General features: G+C 39.9%; 1 protein-coding gene across 9 annotated transcripts in view; it reads right to left on the bottom strand.

The window, feature by feature from the left end:
* Nucleotides 1-18,883, bottom strand: part of TRANK1 (tetratricopeptide repeat and ankyrin repeat containing 1) — a 92,844-nt gene that overhangs the window by 12,261 nt on the left and 61,700 nt on the right. For all 9 annotated transcript variants that reach the window (XM_073332986.1, XM_073332989.1, XM_073332988.1 and 6 more), the window contains 9 exons: nt 15,088-17,997; nt 14,271-14,470; nt 13,601-13,738; nt 11,771-11,914; nt 10,800-10,956; nt 9,960-10,048; nt 3,491-3,594; nt 3,200-3,332; nt 1,562-1,707 (listed from right to left, as the gene is read on the bottom strand). In XM_073332986.1, coding sequence (XP_073189087.1) covers nt 1,562-1,707; nt 3,200-3,332; nt 3,491-3,594; nt 9,960-10,048; nt 10,800-10,956; nt 11,771-11,914; nt 13,601-13,738; nt 14,271-14,470; nt 15,088-17,997 — 4,021 coding nt within the window. The remainder of the gene's footprint in view (nt 1-1,561; nt 1,708-3,199; nt 3,333-3,490; nt 3,595-9,959; nt 10,049-10,799; nt 10,957-11,770; nt 11,915-13,600; nt 13,739-14,270; nt 14,471-15,087; nt 17,998-18,883) is intronic.

Below are 18,883 nucleotides of genomic sequence, written 5' to 3'. Positions count from 1 at the left end.
AGAGGATAACAATCTCCTATTGCTATCAGTTACTCTGTTAGCTTAACAGACAGAAGTCTGTGTGGTGGATCTAAAGATTCTATGTGGTATCAATATGATGCCACATGATAGAATTTGTTTTTTCGGTTTGCTTTTAAAAAAAAAAGCTAGAAATTTTAACATAGGTTTTTGTGTTCAATTTATGTCATCAATGTTGCAAAGTCAATCACTAAAAGTAAGGAAAAGCAAGAATTAAGCTTACCTGTGCAAGCTTAATTTGGCACTCAATAACATGACTGTATATTGTGTTTTCCACAAGACCCCTATGTCATTCAGTGCACAGTCCTGCTCTGGGAATTAATCAGGGTTGTATAGTGAAGGAGGTTGTTGTCTTTAGGACCCCTGATTCATAACTTGCAAAGCTGGAATGTGTGTAGTGAATGACGCAAGAGATTGCAGGAAGAGAAAGGATGATCCCACAGTTGAATCTACCCTGGAGAATTGGATTTTTTCCCTGCCTCAGCTAAACCGTTTCTACATGATGCTAGCAAGTCACTTAAACCAAACTTCAGAGGTGGTAGCTATGTACTCCTCATTTTCTGGGTGCCTGACTTGAGACCCTGGTGTCTGACTCGCAGAAGTGCTAAGAGAACTCACAGCAGCAATTGAAGTCTTTGGGAGTTGAGCTTTGAACATATGAAGTGCTACAGAATGATAAATACTCTGAAAAATAAAGGTCCAAATCATCTCAGATTTGGAACTCAAAACGAATGGATGCTTTTGACCGTAATCTCCATGCCTCAGTTTCCCATCTGTAAAAATGGGAAAAATACCACTTCCTGGTCTTACAGGAATGTTGTGACGATAAATTCCCTAATATTTCTGAAGCACTCAGACATTTATAGAGATGAGCAGCATAAAAAAATCCCATGAAGAAATTAATTCTGTCTTCAGAGCAGAGTTTGAATTGTGTGCCGTAAAAAAGGCCTGGACATTGAGGAGAAAACAAAACATTGAATTTTCTCATTAAGGCTGTGTCTACACAGGGATAAGAAACCTGCAACTGACCTGGTCAGCTGACTTGGACTCACAGGGCTCGCTGTCTCCGGGGCTGAAAAATTGCTGTGTAGAAATTCAGGCTCAGGCTGCAGCCCAAATTCTGGGACCCTGCAAGAGTGGAGGGTCTTTTATCCCTGTTTAGACATACCCGTTGTGAGCAATCTATCATAATGTATGCTCACAAGGGGACCACATTAAGGTTAATGAATCTGTTGTTTTCTTGAATCTTTGGGATATCGGCCTTAGGGATCTAGTTGAGGAGACCAGTCCAGATGGAGAACTGAAGACTTGACATGGCTGACGTTAAGGGAGTGAACTAAGTCCTGGGAAAAAATCAAGTTCTCTCTCACAGTTCAAGCTGGTGGGAGTTCTCATAAACCAAATGAATTTAATCTTGATGCAAAAGTAATGTCACCAATTAAAAACCTTGTCAAAATCTGTGGAGAACCTACTTTAATATGCTCAAGCAGCACAAGGAAGAAAGGAGACTTTTTCCTCTGCAGCATCCTCTTTACAAACATACCTTTCCACCAAAATAGCTGCTTCCTCATACAGTTCCTCATGGCAACACATCTTAAGCGCAAGATCAAACTCCTGGATTTGTTCATAACATCTGGATGCATCTCGGTAGCATTGGCTTCTCTTATAGAAATACGCAGCATCTTTTATCTGCACCATAATAACTCTTATTAATATTGCAGTCTAAATATATGAACAATTCCAACAGAAAAAAACATGGTATTTTTATCCATACAAGGGAGAGAGAAATGGATGCAGCCAGTTCCTATGATCTTCTATGAATAACCATTCCCATCCAGATAATAATTGTTAAAGTAGATTTATGTTTGTAAATATAAATGTATTAATTTAAAACCATAATTAGAATGGTGAATTGTTTTAAAAACTCAAAACATTTTAAAGTCAAGAAATTGGAAATTAAGGTAAAAAAATATATACTGGGACTGGATTTTCAAAAGTGCTCTACACTGGCAGAACTTAGTGGTGGGCAACCTGCAGCCCATCAGGGTAATCTGATTGCGAGCTGATACATTTTGCTGATGTTGACCGTCCACAGGCACGGCCCCCTGCAGCTCCCAGTGGCTGTGGTTCGCCATTCCCAGCCAACGGGAGCTGCGGGAAGCAGCAGCCAGCGCGTCCCTGCGGCCTAACGCTTCCCCCAGCTCCCACTGGCCGCGAACAGTGAACTGGAGCTACTGGGAGCTGTGGGGAGCCGTGCCTGCGGACGGTCAACGTCAGCGAAACATCTCACGGCTCAGAGATTAATTACCCTGATAGGTCAGTGGTGGGCAACCTGCGGCCTAACTGCTCCTACAGAAGTCAATGGGAATTTTATCATTGACTGCAATGAGAGCAAAGTTAGGCTAATGCTAAGTGTGTTTGAAAACTCTTATTTTGAACCACAATTTTTTTTTTTTTTAAATTACTGAGATATCGGAGTTGCAATCTGGTTTATATTTGGGGTGCATTACTCCATCACACAATTTGAGTTGTTTCTGCATTTTTTTAGCAAATGGATGATTATAGAGTTCAGAGGCAATGGTTTAAACCGTAAAGTTATAATCATTTGTATAACTCTGCGTTATAGATTGTTATTCATGTTAGACCAGTTCAGGCAGAAATTGTCCACTTGGCACATACACTGCTGAAGCCAGCATCACCTGAATAGTTCTATCGAGTAATAATTTCAGTCTTAGTCAATTATCAAACAAAAATAATTTTTCCTCCTTTCCCCACCCACTTGACTGTATGGAGATAAAGGTTTCCAAGTTAGAAACACCAACAAAGGCAAAGCAAGAATGACTACTGTTTGGCGTTGTGGGAAACGGTAAAGAAACCTAATCTATTAATGCAGAGTCCCTGCTATCGCCTCTTCGCTCTTATTTCTCTTCTGTGATGCATGTTGCTCTTGGACATACAATCCACCTGAAAAACACAGTATTTTACGTATGACTCTACCAGTATGTGGTGGAAGAACATTTATCTAATCTCACCAATACTAAAATGAGGTAAAGAACACAAATTTTAAAGTGTCCTGTCTAGGACCATGATGTTTAAAAATCCCTAAATAGATCTAAAAACCCCATAAGAAGACAGACTCTGTTAAACATTGGGTTGGGGAGCGGGAAGAGGATTTTTGTACCTTGCCTAATTTTTCATATAGTTCTGCACAAAGCTGAAATTCTTTTGCGTAAATCAGACATTTCAGGGATAGTTTTGGCTCTCCACATTCCAAATAGGTCTTAGCCAGGTACATATAGTCCATCTGTTTTTCCCTATTTAAAACAAAAAAGGTCACATATGCACAACCAATTCAATTTTACATTATTTTTCACAATTCTGGTATATCAGCAGTTCCATCAACAAGAACACTTTGTTCCCTATATTTTCCAAGAAACACTACTAACAAATACAGTTGTATTTCAGCACTTACTTGGGGCTGCTTTTCTTTGACTGCACATTAAGTACAGCATCATGCGCTAAAGCCAGTTTTTCCTTCTCAATTGCTCCTCCTTTTTGGTAACATTTGGCTGCCACCTGAAATTAGATAAATTACATGCACATATATGTATGCATGCTTGCATGCATGCGTCCCTTAAAGCTTATCACACATTCATACAATTTTCTTGGTGAAACAACCTGTTTCCCTAAAAAAGTGTCACATTTCATTTTACAGTGACATCAAGGGAAACATTAAGAACAGCAAAGCACCTGGAGGAAGGGGAGGGACAGCATTTGAGTACATTTTTAATATAAAGAGAAGCTTCAAAATAAGTTCACGCACAATTTTAACTAGGAATGTTTTTACAATTAACCTGAAAGCAGGGAAAGAAGCATTTCTGGTGGATTAGCAACACAAACAATACATTCCTATTATATCAGACTCTAAAAAGTTAATTGATGTGTCACAGGGAACTAGCCCCATTAGTGGAAGTCAGTAAATCCTTCCTTGCATATTTCCCTGCATCATCATGGGCCCCGGGCTAAACTCAGATGTTCCGTATTCACTACCATATAGTTAAAAAATATTCAACACATGAAGTAATGGATTTTTCAAAACATACATGGGCAATATGCACTGCCTGAGATTAGAAGCTGATTCTCCAACGTTTAAACTGTGCACAAAGCAATTCACACAAAGTTAGGGAGGTATTGCCTAAAAAGCACTTATTCAGTTAGATCACTGTAGGATGAAAAAAGATCTGTTCAACCTAGAGCAAAAATCACAGAACAGGGACTATTTGTTTACATACACTGTTAATATACCAGTACTGTCCTATGACAACAACAGGGGACTTTGAGAGGGAGAGCCCCTGCTGAAGAAGCAGCGAGCACTAGTTCTTGGCATGAGTGGGCAAGCTTGTCTGGTTTTTTTTCAGTTTGCTTAAAATTTACAGTGGTGGTCTGTTGGTGACTATCTGTTCGGGATTGTGAGAGAGTGTGGGCCAGAGGCCTGCTAGTTGAATGACCACTAGCAAGGCACTAACCTTCTGCCCTTTGAACTTTGATCATCCTTGTGATCACCATTCCAGTTTGTTAACAAGGAGGAAAGGCTGACTTAGGAGGGAAGGGCTTAATTGCCAGATGCTAAGTGACCAAGGGGAGCTAGCCAACAGAAGAGTTTGAGAGGGAGCTTGTAGGAGGGAGAAAAATCAAATCAGCACGTCTTGGAAAGGCTGCATCACCAATGCTTCTGGCTCCTCCACCTGCACCTGTGTCCAGACAGAGAACCCAACCATGGATGTCTCTACCCAGGTCTTGGTATGGATTTGCAGAGACTGTGACCTGCATTTCCTCCTCACAGACAGCCAGGCTGGGAAGACCATCCAATGTGAAAAGGTGTCTACTGGCAGAACCTCCCAGGAAGCATATGGGAAAGCCACAGGAGGAGGTGGCTAGGCTGAGGAGCATGTGTGCACAGGCGGAAGAAGACCTCTACGATGAAGGAAGCAACGGGCTGGAGAGGACTGCAGTACTATCACAAGGAAAGGAGGAAATGGCTCCTTCACTGGGAGGAACCTGGCTGCTGGTTACTTCGGCAACAGGCAGTGCTCCAGCCCTGCTCCCAACCTTCTATTCATAGAGATTTAAACAAATGGTATGCTGCCCTGGCAACAAGGGATGAGGAATCTCCCCCAGACCATTGGGGGAGGAGGAGAAGCCATGAATTTCCAAGGCTGGGAGGATCATGGCCACCACTCCCAAGAGGAAACGGAGGGTGATGATGGTTGGTGACTTGCTTCTAAGAAGGATGGAGGCATCAGACTACCTGTACCTGTCAATAATCGGGGGACAGAGTGAGGGCACTAGTTTCAGCAGATGTTACTGAGCATGCTCACTACAAGCCAAGCAGCAACCTGGGGGAGATGTGACCCTGCGTGCCCCTGCATGCATCGCCTCTAGGAGGCATCCACCTGTTGGCCTGACCTGGCATCCTGGGAGGTGTCAGAGTGCCTCAGCTGGAGATGCTTGTCAAAAGGGGGAAGAGGATTATAAAAAGTAAAAGATAATCAACCCAAGGCACCCCGCCTCCTCACGCTCTCTGTCCATCAATTCACTGCACCAGAGGGAACAAAGGAAGCAGCCATTCAGTAGAAGAAATTTGGCCAGTAAGACCGCTGAGAGCATATGGTGAGAAAAAACTTACACTACGTTAATATTCAGTGTAAAGTTAAGCATAAGTTCCATTTTATCTTCATTTTTCTTGTAACTATTTCTGACTTTTATGTCTCAATACCTGTATTCACTTAAAATCTCTCCCTTTGTAGTTAATAATCCTGTTTTGTTGTTTTATCTCATTCAGTTTGTTTGAACTGAAGTGTTTGGGAAACTCCATTTGGGATAACAAGGTTTGGTGCATATCATTTCTATTAATGAAATGATGGACTTTATATAAGCTTGTATTGTCCAGGAGAGGGCTGGGCAGTACAGAACACACCTTTCAGGAGGAAAAAAATCTGTGACTGGGACTGTGGTGGGGCTGCTAAGAGCCTAGGTGTGACTGGCAGGCCGCAGGTGCACACAGACATAGCTGGGAGTGACTTGCATGCTAGAGGGTGTTTGTGAGCAGTCCAAACTGGAAGCTACAGCAGCAAAGCAGCGTAAAGAGCACCCGAGATTAAAGGGCAGGCGTGACAGCTACTCACTAGTCTGGACTGTGCCCTGAGTATGTTACAGTGATTAGCTCAACTTTTGTAAGGCTTTTGATACAGTCTCACATGACCTTCTCAAACAACCTGGAAAAATGTGGCCTAGATGAACCTACTAAAAGGTGGGTGCACAACTACATTCTGAGTACACTTTTCCAACCAATTATCAGTGGTTCACAACTGAGTTGGAAGGGTGTATTTAGTGGGGTCCTGCAGGAATCTGTCCCGGGGCCAGTTCTATTCAACATGTTCATAAATGATTTGGAGAACGGCATAGAGAGTTCACTAATAAAGTTTGAGGATGATACCAAGCTAGGAGGGATAGCAAGTGCTTTGGAGGACAAGATCATTTTGAAATTTAATCCTGACAACCTGGAGAAATGGTCTGAAATAAACAGGAGGAAATTCAATAAAGATAAATGCAAAGTATTACACTTCGGAAGGAATAATCAGTCGCACAAATACCAAATGGGAATACTGCAGAATAGGGCCTGGAGGGTTACAGTGGACCACAAACCAAATGAGTCAACAATGTAATACTGATGCGAAAAAGTAAACGTCATTGGGGGATGTATTAGCAGGAGTGTTGTGAGCAAGACAGGAGAAGTAATTCTTCCACTCTACTCAGCACTGATAAGTAAGGCTGTGATTCTCTCATGGGTATTTTTAGTAAAAATCATGGACAGGTCATGGGCAATAAACAAAAATTCATGGAAGCCTGCAACCTGTCCGTGACCTTTACTAAAAATACCCAGGGAGACGGGACACAAAGAGCATTGCCAGGGCTTGCAGCTGCTCCAGCCCTGCTGCTGCTCCTGCAGGAGCTGACTAGTGCTACTCTAGGCCCAGGGGAGCTGACCCAACCCCAGCTACTGCTCCCGCCCTGGGAATGGCTGACTGGTGGCCCCCCGGGCTGGCTTCCAGTCAGCTATTCCGCAGCCCCCGAGCTGGCCGCTGGTCAGCTGTTCTGACAGCCACTGCTTCAGTAGCCCCTGGGCTGAGAGCTGCTCCAGCCCTGCCCCAGAAGTACTCATGGAGGTCCCAGAAAGTCAGGGACTCCGTGACCTCTGTGATAGAATTGTAGCCTTACTGATAAGGCCTCAACTAGAGTTACTGTGTCCAGTTCTGGGCACCACTTCAAGAAGGATATGGAGAAAGTCCAGAGGAGAGCTACAAAAATTATTAAAGGTCTATGACCTATGAAGAAAGACTGAAAAAACCCTGTTTATTTCATCTGGAGAAAAACTATGGGGGCACATGATAAAAGATTGTCATAAAGAGGAAGGTGATAAATTGTTCTCCTTAACCACTAAGGACAGAACAAGTAGTAATGGACTTAAACTGAAGCAAGAATGATCGGAAGTTTTTCCTAATATCTAACCTAAGTGTAAGGGCAGTTGTGCACTAGAAAAAATTACCTAGGGAGGCTGTGGAATCTCCGTCATTGAAGGTGTTTAAGAACAGGTTAGACAAACACCAGTCTGGGATGGTCTAGAGATAATACCTAGTCCTGCCTCAGTGCAGGCAACTGAACTAGATGACCTATTGAGTCACTTCCAGGCCTACATTTCTATGATTCTATCATACTCTAGTGTCAGAGCGACAGAGAAAAAAAAACAGGCTTTACCAGGATTTTAGTGAGATTTACTTTATAGTCACTCTGCAATAGTGTGTCTGTCTTATCCCACCAATGCCTTTGTTGTTTATCATGTTCCATTCTGAGATACAACGTCACTTATAGCACAAAGCAAACCACTCTTGGCATTTGAAAATCCTTTACAGGATTTTTTAACAAAGATTAGCAGAGAACAGACTTATAAAGAAAGGAGTATAGCAGCTAAAAACACATGGGTACATATACATGCTTGTAGTGTTTTGTTATAGGTTACAAAACTACATATTACTGATCCAAATACTTCTCAAATATGCACTATACTAAAACATGCATTATTTTTGTTTCCAGCAGTTTACTGTAGATTAAAATAATAATTCATTGCCCAAAGATTAGTGAAAGAGACACGTTAAGAGTACAGCCAAAAATATGAAGGGAGTATGGTGTATTAAAAAACTAAATTTGTTTCATGTTCAAAAATTGAATTTGATTTCTGTTTTTCTTGTGACAGGAAAAGGCAGAGTTGAAGACATTTTCTGTTAGTTAATCCTAGTTACTATTTGGATAAGTCCTACACATGCTTGTGGGAGCTCCAAGGATCTCTGTAACGTGGTTGGCACCCAGGTCTTGCGGGTGCCCCCTTTCTGGTTGGCTGTGAGCCTGCTTTTCTGTTTGTTCTGACAATGGGGTGGCACCCACCTCTTGCAGGCTTGCTTCCCTCCCTCCCTCTCGGCCAACGGTTGTTCAGCGGGTCTTCAGTGACTCAGCCCTTTGGCTGAGTCACACACACTGTCCCCCATCCAGGATATAGAGTCTCTAGTTCTTTTTCACGGCCCTGTTATGGAGCCATAGCACCAAGGCTTCCTTCCCGGAGGCACTGTCTTCTTTAACAGTCCAATAGGGGCCCACCTTGGTACCCTCAGTTGGTGTCCTTTTTGGCAGCCCTCCCTGTCCTCTGTCTTCAACCAAACCCAGCAGGGCTCATCACGGTACCCTCGCCTGGTCTGGCTAGGCCCTGAGCTCAGTTCTCCCTGCAGTGAGCTGTCCACGGTCCTGCCGCTCTTTCAGCTGGCCAGGCACCCTGCCTTCCCTGAGCTCAATCCTTCCTGCAGTGAGCTCTCCACGGTCCTGGTGCTCTTCTATACAGCCAGGCACTGGTTCTACCTCTTCAAGCTCCAGACAGCAACTGACTGCTCTGTGTCTGCTGCTTTCTTTTATATGGCTCTTCTGGCCCGATTGGTCACTCCAGCAACTCATCTGATTGGCTGCTCCCCTTCAGCCACTCTAGGCTGCGTAGAGGTCTTATCCTGCTCTTGTCTGGGGCAGGGTGAGGCAGGGCTGTGAGGCCTGCAGCAGGAGACCTCCGGACCTAGTCCACCCTATCACAGTCTCCCACATTTTCCTTTGCTTTAAGTCAATCCCCTTTGTTACAGCCCACCATAGTAGCCAGAGATATGGATGGACCTTCACACTAACGTCCTCACTGGTCTAAGGAATCACTGTTGGATACAGATAATCCCATTTCTTCCAGAACACTCAGTCTATCAGATTAGGAAGCCCTTTTTTTTGGGGCCTGTATGACAGGAGAATTGAACACAGTCTGTGCTTCCATAGAATTTTTTTTACCTGAGAAATAGTCAGAACATTTCCACACTATCAACGGACCAGACACACACAATTTGGATGATATTAGCTAGTAATCTCGCAAATAATAGACTTTAAAAGTCAAGAGTTCTAACAAGCCTCTTTAATAATACTGTGCACACTTTAAAATGATGGTTTCATTTTTTATTACTTAATATTTTATATGGACTTTTGTATTGCAGCAAAATCCTTTGGTTCTCAGATATTACTGCTAGAAAGAGATTAATTAGATACAGACATAAATCACACTGTGACCTTAAAAGGCTCTGGGCTCATCACCCAGATCATTATGCTTCCAAGAAATTGAGTGACTTGCCTATAAGAATGTTTACTGAAATAGAATTTTAAATGGTTCAAAGTCACAACTTCCAACTGACTCATATTTTTGTTACTGTAAAACAGCCAAACGATTCTAAAGTGACTTTTATAGGTACAACGAAAACAGGGTCTCAGAACTGAGATAACATAACTTATCTCAGACAAACATATGCCTTTACCTTCCAACACTGATGCTTAGCATAGTATTCTCCTTGTGCAATCCATTCTTCTGGGGTTGAAGTTTTAACAAACATACTATCATCAAGATCTGGGTAGTGGAGAAGAGCGAAGATAGTTATTTTATGTTAGTGGTGTGGTATAAGAGAAGACACTTAATATATGTCAAAGCTAAGGATTATCATAATTTTACAGTATTCCAAAATCCCCATGATTTATGCTCAAATAAACTGATCATGCCCAGGGGGTAAAAGTAGATTTTTCCTTTTTTTTAAACTTACATTTAAAATGGACAATTCAAGTTTTATTTTAAAAGGCCTCCTCTAAAAATTTTAAATTACTACACAGGCAACGAAGATTAGAATCACCTTATTGTCCCTTAATAATAAATAGGTTCTTTCATTTGCTAAGAACAACAAGATTGATTTAACTGAGACGGTTTTTCATAATCAATATTCATAGTGTTTATGGGTTGGTTGCATACCTTCCTCACTTGTACAGGAAAGATGATAACAATGAGATGTCTCACAAACATTGTAGATCTTTTAGAGCACTAAAAGATCTACAATGTTTGTGAGACATCTCATTGTCTCAGTTTAGCAAGCAAAACTCTCACTAAAATCAAATGGAATTTGCTTGAGCAAGGACTGAGTAAAAAATATAGTATTTTACTCTTCAATGTACAACAGCAGAGACAAGCAAACACACACTCACACCCCATTCTTCATATTATTTGAATATTATGATAATTCAAAAGCTAGAAATATTTGCTAAAACAACAAACATTTAGTGGATTATCTTGTTTTCAGAGTTTTTATAGGAAGTTTTGATGTAGCTTTTACCTTTGTTTTCATCTATTTTGACAACCTGAACAAATTCCCTTTTGATGAAATATTTAAAAGCCGGGGCCCGCTTGTCACTGTTTTCATCAAAGATCCAAAGATTGACCCTGGCTCTTGTAATGGCAGTGTACAGTTGCTTCAGCTCTCCATTGAGCATCTAGGATAGAGTGATTAAAAAGACAAATGACATATGCGCAGGAAATTATATGAGTGCATGGTAAAAGAAATGCTATGAGTACATACAGAATTAACTATTTAAAGTAAAGTTCTTAAAATAAGCCACTTTAAATATTAAGGGCCTGATTTTGAAGTATGCCTGCAAAAATGCTTGTGCAATTTTGAATCTAATTTGTGTGCAATTACTTGTATTGCAAATTAGATATTTCCATATATAAAGAGTCAGTTTTATTTCTAAAAAACATTTACAAATGAAGTCATTTATTTTTTGCACACAATTATGACATTTCAAGTACAAACTAAACATGCAATTTCGAAAAATCTGGTATTAAAGAGTCTGGTTCACTACTGCATTCCTCATGTAACTTGTTTGCTTTTTTAATAGTTACAACAGTATAAGACTGGAACAACACAGAGGTCAATTAGTCCCTAATTCTTAATTCATTTTTTAACCATAACTACAACTAAGAGCTAACTATATAAAAAGATCTTTGCTGTCCCACCTGCTATATGTTCAAAAACATATGAACTTCTAAATCATCCCAAGAACAAAGCAAATCAAAATCACGTGTTCAGTAAAAGCCAGAAAAAAAGAAAAAATATTGATAGATCAGGGATTAATTAATTACAATATGTAATATTGCTATATTGACTGGAAGAACTGTTATACATGAAAATGCTAAATAAGATTTACTAGGAGTCTTCCTTGAATTTTGAGATTTTTCTTATATAGTTTAATGTGGGCTTGCTGTTTCTAAGCAATGTGTTATTAAAAAAACCAGACAGTGTATCACCTTGTACATTTCTGGATTAAGCACAGGAGATCTGCTTTGAGTAGCAATATTTTTCTCTAAAGGTGTTTCAATCACCAGCTTGCTTTCTCCTAGTGAATCAGAGGAAGAGGTAAAAGAAGAAATGATCTTCCACTCTTTGTAAGCCTGTAATTTGAGAAACATACAAAGATTTCAGGTTAGCCGAATCTACTGCATACCAGTGCCTACATATACGTACAGACGTAATATATATTTTAAAAACACATGCACACACACAAGATTTTGCATGCGGCAATCTACCTATATCCTAAAAGTTGTGGATTGGGGCCTTAATTTGTAGAAATACCATACATCATTCTCAATTAAAAGGTTAGATCTTTACTAACTATCTTTTCTGCGGCTTTTAAATTATTGCATCTTTTATTTATTATTATTGCATCTTTTCTATTTTTCTGCTGCTTTATTAAATGAAACACTTCCAATAATGTCAAATTTGTGGCACAAAACTGAAAAAGTCAAGAAAACAAAAGTTAAGACTGGTGTAGTCATGAACTCATGCTTGTTGCAATCACAACCTTGAGTAATCAAATTAAAAAGTCTTTATGAAAAAAAGATAGGTATTATTGCATCTCTTGCTAATTGTAATTTTTTAAGTCAAAATCATTTTATGTTCGAGTGCAAAAAAAAAATGATAGAACAATTAACTTTTAAGATTTTTTTTATATTCATACCTCAAAACATGAGGCCTACATGGCAAAGTCAATTAACAAAATAGTTTCTCACTCTGAAGACTTGTATCCAAATTCTGCCTCATTAAAGAGGACTCATCCTAACTTTTTACCAGACTTCTGTGAACAGTGCAAAACCATCATACAGATGGCTCTCTCTTTAAGAGAAACCAGAGATTTGACTTATGGATGCTAAAGATTCAGGGGCTGATTCTCCTCTCACTTATGCTGTTTTAACTGCTAGTCAATGGCATTACTCCTGATTCAAAACAGCATAAAAATGACAGGAGGATCACTCTTCAGGAGGGAGGTATATTAGCAGAGCTATGTTAAAAAGCTCAAGAAGTGCAGAGTATACCTAGCACTAGCCCAGTGGTTCGCAACCTTTTCAGACTACTGTATCCCTTTCAGGAGCCTGATTTGTCTTCTGTACCCCAAGTTACATCTCACTTAAAAACTACTTGCTTACAAAATCAGATATAAATACAAATACAATACAAAAATGTCACAGCATACTATTACTGAAAAATTGTTTATTTTCTCATTTTTACCATATAATTATGAAATTAATCAATTTTTTACTTGATACAAATATTTTACTTACATTTCAGTGTATAGTCTATAAAGCAGTATAAACAAGGCATTGTATGTATGAAATTTTCATTTGTACTGATCTGGCTAGTGCTTTTTATGTAGCCTATTGTAAAACTAGGCAAATCTTTAGATGAGTTGATGTACCCTCTGGAAGACCTTTTTGTACCCCCTGGGGTATGTGTACTCCTAGTTAAGAACCAGGAGTTCTAGCCTATACTGCTCTGGCCTATACTGCTCTGGCCTATACTGCTGGTCCGTCACTTTCCTGAACCCAGCTCATATCACAGAAAACTTTTAAAATTAGAAAAATAAATACCAGAAATAAGCCAGGATAACAGAAGATGCAGCAACCCATGTAGGGATGGGCGAGCAGCAGCTCAATTTGCTTACCAGTGAGCCCTGAGTCCTATTCTGTAGTGGAACTGACTGTCTCTAGAGAGAACTGTATATTTCCTCAGCTAGGACAGTTAGACCAACTTTAGACCAACAGGGAAGAAGAAAAAGTGGAAAATAAAGTGCAATTAAATACCTCAGAATCTGTGAAAAAGTTGTAAAGGAGGACATCATCAAATTCCAAGCCCTTTGCTTCATAAATTGTTAGCACAAGTGCTAAACTAAGTTCCTCAGGAATCTTATCCTTCACCATTTCATTCGCTACTAATATCACCTGCCAAAACATAAATGCATTAGTGACACATGAATCAAAATGACAACATATTTCATTTAGAGGGTGGAGAATGAGCAATTAGTTATTGCAATGCAAAGTCATCTAAGAAGTAGACTACAGTTGGTATCAATGTAGTATTAAAACTCTGTTAACTCTGTGGATACTTCAGCACGTTCCAGAAAAGGGGATGCTAAGCTGCTTTCTAGCTGCCAGAACAGTGACACACTACCTATTATTATGAGACAGATGGAGAATTGATGGAAGAGAAAAATCTGAAAAGTGGGTCAGGATTTTGCAGAAATTACAATGAAAGAAAGTCAAATATACTGTTTAAAAAGGTTCTGAAGCAGAAATGAGAAAGGTAAGTCTTGAATTTGTACATTATAATTTATCAGGGAGCAATATGGACACCAAAAGAATGTTGCAAGCAGTCAGGGGATTGGTCCTTAAGAAAAAAGTGGATTGTGCCATTACATTTGGCCACAAACCAAAAAACTCTACATAAAACACCATATAAAAAAGTAAAACAAACCTGATGTGCTCCAAATTCAATTGGTTGTGTTTTTCTTTTGTTGCCTCTCAGTAAAATTGCCAAGTCACTAACACTGCAAGACTCTAAGACAGTAGGTTTAGGTCCGTCAAAGAGGCCAGTATCCCTAGGAAGACGATCAAAAGATTCTGGGAAATAGTGCTGAAGTAAATCAACCACCCCCGAGGCCAGATGTAGAATTCCTGTGATGATCAAAAATACATATTACAAACGTAATATATATCTCACACAAACTATAATAAAAATGAACATTATTCAGATTGCACAGAATCTGGAAAAGCCAGAATTAAGATTGTGATTAGGAGGAGACAGCAGCTGTAGGATACAATTTGAGCATCTCTGATTTGCAGGGCCACCACAAATCAAAACACAGGCTACGAGACTAAGCAAAGACTTATGTAAGAAGCGAAAGTTAGAAATGTGAAAAAAAAAAACGTCAAGAGCAGAAGTAGACCACTTGTCCTCAAAATTGTGAATTTCGGGAGGTGTGGAAACAGCAATTTAAGACAAAAACATTTTTAAAAAATTCATCCTAAATGGGTCATATACGAACAAAACATTCAGGGAGGGAAAGACTTTCAAGAGTGACTGGTGATTTTAGGAGACTCCATTTTTGGGTGCCCAACTCAGGATACCTTAAAGGGATCTGATTTTCCGAAAGCGCTGAGCACCTGCCGTCTGAAAATCAGTTCCCTTTAAAAAGTATCTCATGGTTGAGCACCGAAATATTAAGACATCCACAATCACGACTGCCTTTTGAAGATCTTGTCCCCAAAACATAATATGGTAATTTCTCTACCTGAATGAGATCTGTAGTTCTGATACAGCTGATATATCCTTTTAGGTTTTCTAACAACACATTGCTTCTTGTCAACTGAGTTCTTGCTGGCATAGTGGAACAGTGACCTCAAATCACTAAAACGAAAAGCAACTCCCTTCATTATGCTTTGTGCAGTGTCACCAGTAAGGAACATTGCGTTAGGGTCATTGATGCATTTCATTAACAGCGCTAGCTCAGCTTGAGTGAAGTCTTGAATCTCATCACCATAAAGCTCATGGACAGACCATGGTAGATCCTCAAGCTTAGAGAGTCTTTGAGATAAATTGTATAGGACATCTTCTTCATCAAAGTAACCTCTTTGTGACCTTATTTGCTGATAAAGACAAAAGAGACGATAGATTTCACTCCGGTCTTCCTTGAAGTTTGGTGATCTCTTCCGCCCTAGTTTTTTGTACTCTTCTTCTGTAAGTTTACCCTGGGGACAACTTAGCGCTTCAAAAGACCCTTTCAAAAAAGATTTTATTTCTTTCCAAACCAATGCAGGGTTATAGGAGTTTTTGCCTTTCATCATTTTTGGCCACATTTCATTAGCAAACACATCATAAGTCACGAAAACTCGAGGATCATTTTCTCTTGAGTGAGCTTCGGCAGCCTTTTCATCCTCACCATATTCTACTTCAGCGTTACTTTCTTCCTCCTCCTCTTGCCAATTTGGTATGACCAAATCTTCTTGAGTGGACCAACCAACAATGGTTCTTTTAAGACTTCCATCTTCATTCCTAAGAAAAAATGGATCAGGCATGGATGCATCAAGTAAAAGTAACAACTGTTTTGAGGTGACATACAATGGGAAATTTTCATCTTTAACATCTTGTAGCTTGTAAACATTTGACTCAAGTGGCTGGAAATGACTTGTTGACTTAGAAGACTTACTGAGCTCGATAAAATTCCTCTGAACCTCTTGGCACAGAACATGATTTTTAGTAACGAAGATTTGATGCAAGTGTTCCAAGTTGTCCGATTCTTCTGTGCTATGCTCTTCCTCCTCTTCACAGTCACCTAATAAATTCAATTCAGTGTCATCTGCACTTGAATATTGTTCACCTTCATCATCTTGTTCATCATCTATGCTTTCCAACTCAATTGACTCACTGGAGTCATTGTTGTGTTGCTTTTCATTATCTTCTTCCTCCCCTGCACTTTTTTCAGATTCAATTTCAAACTTTCTTCTCTGCCACATTTGTCTAACCAGCAAAGGGGCTCCTGCCAGCTGTGCTTTCTCCCAGTAAGAATGGAATTTCTTCCATAGTCTATATAAGCAACAAGTAGTCTTTCCTGTTCCACTCCGTCCAATTAAGATTATTGGCTCCATGGGTTTGGGACTGAGGTCAATCACTGCATACTCTAACTCACCAACTCTGAAGGGGTATTCAACAGCAGAATTCATATCATTTATGATGTTAAGTGCCATGTTAGTACTGAAGCTGTGAAATTTCATTACATTATATTCCGTTTCCACTGCACTGGCTGGAGGGAAGTATTCAGGTATGATGTGTTCTTTTGTTTTTTCTGCCTCTGTGTCTTCAACATAACAACGAGGAATGCGCTTTTGCGTTTTCAAGTTAGAAGATTGCTTGATTTTACTTATACCCTTGAGTTTTTTCCTCAAGATGCACGACAAGCCACGGTTGTATGCAGTACATATAGTGCTGATAGCACGGTCGAGTTTGCAATGATCAAGAACAATGTCCCATATTCTAATGATTTCAGTGTAAACTCTCCCAGATTTCTCTAGAGGATGTATAGACTGTTCTGTCTCTATAATCTTTTCTGCAGCCTCACTGCAACGGGGAGAAAAGTCTATTGCAAGCTCCCATAACATCCTTGCTCCTTTGTCCAGCTTAGCTTCATACAGCTGAATATCAGCTTTCAAATGTTTTAGCCGCTTTTGGAGGCCCTGGGTCCATTCTCCATTTCCAAGCTGCTGAATTGCCAGTATAATTTTCTTTTTCATATAATGAGGTACAGCTTTGCTGCCTAGCTTCTTCAGCATTTCAGAAGTGCACTCTATTTCCCATGTCATGTTATCAAAGTCCTGAATATATGCCTCAATGTCCTGAATCTGCCCATTAACTTCCACTGTTTCTTCACCTATGCCATTAGGCATAGGCATGTCAGATTCATCACACTCCTTCTCAGTATCCTCCACTTTCTCAGAGTCAGCACCCTCTCCTTTACTGTGAGCCAAACTCTCATATCCACAGGTTTGCTGGGGCTCGCTCTTTTTACCTTCAACACTGGTTAGTGCTGAAGATGGGTTTGGTACCTGAGAATTATCCTCTATCGGGTTGTCACCCAACTGAAGATGCTGGATTAAATCTGTGATTGCTTTCACTAGGCTTTCCCGCAAAGTTAAGGGCTTATTTACTTCTCCAGTTTCTTGCTTTGTCAACTGAGCATCGTCTGCTTCTTCCCAGGTATCAGGAACTGGATCTGTATTAGCAGGTGCTGAGTTGCCAGGTGATGCTCTCCAGACAGATGCAGATGATGAATGAGCTGTGCTTTTTGGCTGTGATGTGTTACAGACTGGAATGGATTTAGGCAGCTTAACTAGTTGCCCTACTGTATCTTGCCGGTACTTCCTTTTCTCTGACACAGCTGTATTCCAGGTGAGTAGCCGAGGGTCATTTTTTTTTATTCTGTGCCTCACATCTTTTCCTAATTTATTTTTCAAGTTAAAGTTAATGTCAAACTTTGCTAACAAATCCATTATTTTCTTAACCTGCTTTGTCTGTGCTTTCTGAAATATAATATGCATCACTGTATTTCCATTCTTATCTTGGCTGTTTGGATTAAGGTGTGGGAAAACGGATGGGTTTGAACCATAGAGATCCAGTAGATAGTTCAGAAAGCGTAAACCAATGTCATCTGAAAGAAATATAACAACAAATCACAAACTTAAATATACTTTCTCCTGAGAACCAGAAAAATCTATATTACTAATCTCTTTGCTGCTATTAACTGAAAATAAGTGTCCTTTCAAATAATAAAGTGAATTTACTGCTTCTAAAACACCTCGTTTTGATAGAAAACATCGTTTTTTAGGGCTATTTCAGAAAAAGAGACAATAGCAGCAAAGGCAACAGAAGATTTGCCACATTCCCCCCACCATTGTGCTGAATTTCTCTTTTAATCTTCTCGGGTGAAAGACTTGTTTAGTCTCCATGTCTGCTCAATTAACAGCTTCTCCCCATGCAACTGCCAACAAAAGTGCCAGCTCTTTTGATGTTTCTGACGTTGGACATTTGTCAGCTTGGTAAGGAACTATGTTCGTTTCAATAGGTCACCCAACAACATCTGATGTTGGTAGCATTTGGTCACTATAAACCGGGTCCAACTTCAAACCACATTCACAAAGCTGAACTTTCCTGAGCCATCTATATGCCCTCCAGAAGATTAGAGACATCAGATATTCTACAGCGTTTTTAGTCTTAGTCATGTGGCAATTTGAGTATACATGAAAAAAAAAATTCTACATTGTAAACCCTGGCTATAGCATGACAGCCAAATTATTGATAATTTTCATCTTAAAAAAATGTACACAATTGTAAGAAAAACTTCAATAAAGACATTGCTTTAATCCTTTGGATTTACAAAACCATTTTTATACAAAACCTGAATTTTGAACCCAACTTGACAGTTTATCTGAACATAAGAAGGGCCATACTGGGTCAGACCAATGGTCCATCTAGCCCAGTATCCTGCCTTCCAACAATGGCCAATGCCAAATGCTTCAGAGGGAATGAACAGAACA

The sequence above is a fragment of the Lepidochelys kempii genome, chromosome 2 (genome assembly GCF_965140265.1).
Source record: "Lepidochelys kempii isolate rLepKem1 chromosome 2, rLepKem1.hap2, whole genome shotgun sequence".
In the NCBI taxonomy this organism is placed as follows: Eukaryota; Metazoa; Chordata; order Testudines; family Cheloniidae; genus Lepidochelys; species Lepidochelys kempii.
This window is presented reverse-complemented; position numbering and strand designations above follow the sequence as displayed.